This window comes from Trachymyrmex septentrionalis, unplaced genomic scaffold (assembly GCF_001594115.1).
Source record: "Trachymyrmex septentrionalis isolate Tsep2-gDNA-1 unplaced genomic scaffold, Tsep1.0 scaffold50, whole genome shotgun sequence".
Classification (NCBI taxonomy): domain Eukaryota; kingdom Metazoa; phylum Arthropoda; class Insecta; order Hymenoptera; family Formicidae; genus Trachymyrmex; species Trachymyrmex septentrionalis.
The window spans coordinates 776,904-781,859 of record NW_017305673.1 but is presented as its reverse complement, the minus strand read 5'-3'; the positions used below and the strand labels follow the sequence as shown (position 1 = coordinate 781,859).

The 4,956-nt window shown below is 33.9% G+C and overlaps 3 protein-coding genes across 7 annotated transcripts in view; 1 reads left to right on the top strand and 2 right to left on the bottom strand.

Moving 5' to 3' along the window:
* Positions 1–3,713, bottom strand: part of LOC108751605 (RING finger and transmembrane domain-containing protein 2-like) — a 13,478-nt gene extending 9,765 nt beyond the window's left edge. For 2 of the 3 annotated variants that reach the window (XM_018491866.1, XM_018491864.1), the window contains exons 1-3: positions 3,635–3,713; positions 1,563–1,809; positions 65–760 (exon numbers count right to left, since the gene is read on the bottom strand). In XM_018491866.1, coding sequence (XP_018347368.1) covers positions 65–760; positions 1,563–1,802 — 936 coding nt within the window. In that variant the 5' untranslated portion in view covers positions 1,803–1,809; positions 3,635–3,713. Of the gene's footprint in view, positions 1–64; positions 761–1,562; positions 1,810–3,329; positions 3,526–3,634 lie in introns of those variants that run through there. The other variant, XM_018491865.1, reaches the window with a different exon arrangement.
* Positions 1–4,956, top strand: part of LOC108751603 (mediator of RNA polymerase II transcription subunit 25) — a 36,881-nt gene that overhangs the window by 7,155 nt on the left and 24,770 nt on the right. The window lies entirely within an intron of this gene.
* LOC108751606 (probable citrate synthase 2, mitochondrial) overlaps positions 4,031–4,956 on the bottom strand; it is a 4,735-nt gene continuing 3,809 nt past the window's right edge. For 2 of the 3 annotated variants that reach the window (XM_018491867.1, XM_018491868.1), the window contains exon 8: positions 4,846–4,956. In XM_018491867.1, the coding sequence (XP_018347369.1) occupies positions 4,930–4,956 (27 nt within the window). In that variant the 3' untranslated portion in view covers positions 4,846–4,929. Of the gene's footprint in view, positions 4,110–4,764 lie in introns of those variants that run through there. The other variant, XM_018491869.1, reaches the window with a different exon arrangement.

Below are 4,956 nucleotides of genomic sequence, written 5' to 3'. Positions count from 1 at the left end.
TATATATATATATTTATAATATCCAACATAAATTGTGTGTGTGAAATAACGAATGAATATTTACCCGATTCTGGAATGCCAGTAATCGTACCGGTAGACAAGTTAAAAGAACTTTGCAGATGATGGTGATGAGTTTAAGGAAGAAGTCCATCACCGTGACGTAGCAAAATAATTCCCAGATCGTGAGTGGTTCGGCATAGGGAACGAGAGTGTACAAATTAAACGTGTATACGACGAACACAATGCACGCAGTGATGTAGCATAGAATTAGCATGAGCAACGACCAACTCCGGTTGTGCTGTTTAGCGATTTCACGTTTGAGGCCATTATTAGCGTGAAAGAACGTAACAAGCAGTACAACAAACGTGATTATTCCGGCTCGATGATCATAGAGACCCTTGGCGAGAAGAATGGTAACAAAAGGAGCGTATTGTTGAAGCTGTTTCAGCACTGCCCGAGCTTCCGGACCTATCTGGACGTTGCCATTGACGGTATTTTCCGAAGCATTATTATTGTGGTTTTCGACTATTTCATTCGCGGTTTCATGCGTATTATTTGAAAAATTGTTTGGCATTGTTGATGCTATGTGATGATGATGATGATGGTGATGGTGGTGATTGTGCACAGATTCATCATGAGAATTGATATCATTCACAGGATCCTCTAAATTGATTACGTAGCTATCGCTTGGTAACGCAGCTGGATGGACTTGATTTCGGAGTCCATGAATGGCTAGGAGCGACGTCAACGATAAGTTAGGCTGTTATGACAAAAAAAATTATTAACTTAATTAATATGTTCCTTCGAAATCTACGTTGACAATTGGGATCTTTAAACACACCATCAATATTTTGATTGTGAATTTTAGCAGATAAACAAACATAAATTAAGAAATGAATTCTCAAAATTAAAAAAGGAGAATCAAATAAGTAATGAGAGTACAGCACGGTCAATAGTGCACAAAAAGATCATATAAAACTTTCTTTTTATACGTGCGAGATGTAATACTGAAAGCATATTTTATAATACGTTCTTAATCTTATTATTATATACATAAATTTAAATTGATGCTGATTAAATGTAATCCTAAGCTAAGACGTATTCTTGGTGTGTTTTTAGATTTATGTTCAAATTTGGCAATTTGTTAGTGACTAAATCTTGACACATTGAGAATAAACATAGTAAGAAAAATTTGTATCGAATTGCTGAGGATGATTCCACATACGAGTCGAAACGTTCAATTAATTGTAAAGCGATATTTTCACAATATGTATTGAAACAATTTTTTTAAGACTTCTTTGCGCACTATTAAGCTTCTCTGCGCTGTACTCTCATTAGCTTTGTTTGATTCTCCTTAGCAATTAAATTTTAATGTATAAAAAATAAATCTGTAAAATACAATCCGACTATTTATAATGGGAAAACTCGTCAAAGCTTCAAGAAATATATCAGATTATTTTTTCAGATTTTTATACATATAATCCGGAACAATAAAAAATTTGCTGTGTTTTTCAAAGACCTCTATTGCGGAGGATTAATATTGACAATCCTGATTTACATACCGCTGCCTGTATAAGAGGACGAATAGTGGAGGAGATGTTACCCGCGAATATTCTTGAACGTTCTGCCGTTCTGACACCAAAATTAAATGCTGTTTCAGGGCTTATACTCGCCAATGTGTACCTAGTAGTACTACTTGGCGTGTCCTGAATTTGTCTATTTTCATTTGACGTCGATATAAGTGGCATCCTTGGGTCACAATGTCCACTTGTCGTCTCTTCTGTCGGTCTATTCTCAGCCATGTTTTATCTAAATATTTTTACATTTAAATATTTTTATCAATTTGTAGATATATGATATCAACGTTCAATAATCTGTTAAGTCCCCTTATGACGTCATTATACGTATAACGATGCGATGTTTTCGTAAGATGCTTTTAATATCAATGTAAACAAAGCAATATAGAATGTTGCGTAATATAATGTATATTATTAAATAACTTAGAACAACATATGTATTAGATATTTGATTTAGAATCACTACTTGATTTTTTATTTATAGGACACTGCTTAGTTTTTGATGAAATTTGTTTGTTCAATGCTTCTTTGCGTAAGAACGAAGATATAGTCATTCAATACTACAAAATCGTTAATTAACTGTTAAAATTGACGTATTTGAGAAGGTTAAGAAATCTATTGTACCGACGAAATATGTACGAACACGTGACAAAAAGTGATATGCAAAATATAAAATCTTGCATATAATTATAATATATTTAGTAATGATTTATGATCTCACTGTGCGGAGAGAGAGAGAGAGGGGGGGGGGAGAGAGGGGGAGAGAGAGAGGGAGAGAGAGAGAGAGAGAGCAGATAATATATGAAGCTTTGCAAAAAGTTAAAAAATTCATTTTAGAGTTGCACAACCGATTATATCTAAACGATTTTATATTTCTCGACCTTTCAAAGAAAAGTATTTATATAAATATATTCTTTTTAGCTGTATTTCTCTTGCAGTTAAAAAAAAGCAGACTTATTATGTTTCTTTTAAAACGAAGTGAAAGTTATAAAAATAAGCAAATTCACTGAATGTTGACCAATAAAGTTATAAATATTTTGTAAATTTGCTCACTTATGTAATTTTTACGTCGTTTCAAGAACTATAATAAACTCCCAGATTTCTTTCCTTGCTTTTGGCGAACAGCAAGATTATTATTAATATCATCATATTTGTATTTAAATTGTGTGTGTGTGTGTGTGTGTGTGTGTGTGGATTTCTATCCTTTCTAGACAAATATGGCTCTGTAATGCCCGTTTCTATCAATATAGATTGACTTTAATTTTGATTTAATTAATTACTTTTCATCTTTTTCTAATTCCAGAATTAAAAAGGGATGAGTTAATTGAATTGAGATTGAAATTAAATTACACTGGTAGAAACAGTATAACAGCATAAGTCTTCTTTCAAAACTCATATCTGGCTTTATTTTTTCGTTATTTTTTTTACAGAATTTCTTATTCAATCTATCTAAGCAATATTCTATAGATTGTGCATTGTTGATTGAGGGAATTGCTCTGTTTTATAGATTTTTACTGAATTTTATACTAAATTTCATTTTATTTCTTCACGAAATCTTACGGACTTTCCCCAAGCAAAACAAGTCACAATAACGTCAAATGACATTAAAATGAATCGGTAATGATTGAAAAATGACTTTTTTGGAATTATTATGACATCATAATGACTTATTATTCTGCTTAGGTTGTACTAGATTTCATATTTCGTGTGTTATTTTTGTGATACCCATGTCGGTACAACAGATTTTCTAACCTTCAGACATGCCTGATGTCACCATTGTCAGCTGGATGTCATCCTTAATTATCGTTATCGCGATTTTTATCATTCAATCCTCTACTTTTAGGCCAAAAGTTGTCGAGTTCAATTTCATCAAAATCGATATATCTCTAATCAAACATTTATTCGCTTTTATATCACATATGTCGCTCTTATATCTTCAACAAAATACGAATAAATATCGTAACATACATGTAAAGAGAAAAATCACAAAGAATATACGTCGACTCTTTTGTTTGTCAATGATTTCCGAGGATAGACATATAATTCTATAGATATACCTTGCGAAAGATTGTAATCACGCAGATCCCGCTACGATCTTCGAGAGATTCTCATTTCTTCAGCTGTACAGTCCTCGATTCGGGAAAACGACACGGAATTCTGATTTGCGCGACTCAGATTTCTTTGGAGCGTTCACGTCGGCGATTTTCCGTCAGTTCTGTCTGTCATAATTTCGAAGTGCGAGTACACGTCGTATCACGCCATTCTACTCGCGATTATCTGTACGACGTCGATTGGACCTTGCTCGAGCACGCGTATTGAAAACGATCCACGCGTTTGAATGTAGGTACCCCCTGACATATCTCGCGATAACCCCCTTCCATGTCCTTTTCAGGCGAGTTCTTCCTTCTTTGAATTAACGACGGTACTCGAGCGTGTCCCTAAAGTCCCCGTCTTGTCGAGAGGGAGTCGGGGAGTAGCCCCATTGGATACTGTTTCTGTTATTTTCCCATATATTTTTTATTTGCATCGATACTGAAACGAGAAACCTGCATTACCACCATATTTATTCGCGTTATTACGGAAGTATTGAGATTGGCGTATAGAAGTCGGTACATGTCTCTAAATTGCTTTGGCGACTTTGTGGAAGCAACACACTTTTCATTTAAAAAAATCTCGCGGTAATAAATAATTTAAAAAATGCAATTTTTCTCTCTCTGTCCAAGTCATCTGTTTTGAAGGTAAATATTATATATGTCTACATTGCATTTACATAATTCCAGGTAAAACACAGAGTCATAATATTACAGATTATTATGACGTTATTTGATATTAAAAATAAACTTATATCCAACGTCGAAAGTGAAAATGATTTTGTTTTAGCGTCATGAAAGTTAATTATGATTTTTTGTTGACTTGTGCGTTCCTTGAGTAAATGTGACAAATACAGATCATGATGATGTAATTAGGGGGAGGGCGGGATATTATTATGATTTCTGTATTCTACCTGGAATTATGTATAATTCCAAATGACATTTTTAAAACAATTTATTTCAAGCATACGCGACAGCGGAAAATAGTTGACGAATAAAAAGATGTACATTAATTAAAGTTAAACTTTGAGATATAAAGATCAGCTGTCGATTTACTTTGATAAGTGAGCCTTTATACGCGTTTTACTTTTATTTACTTTCGTGTCCTACGTTTTCGCTTGTTTATGTCGTTATCGCGAATCGATTCTATATAGCTGTAGGTGCAACTTGATATCGGGTGCTCGATAGGCGCGTTCACGATCTTCGTCCAGATAATCGAGGCGATCGCTCCCAGAGTTCGTGCCATATAAAGTATCATCTGATTAAATCTCATGTCTTCTAACCCGTAA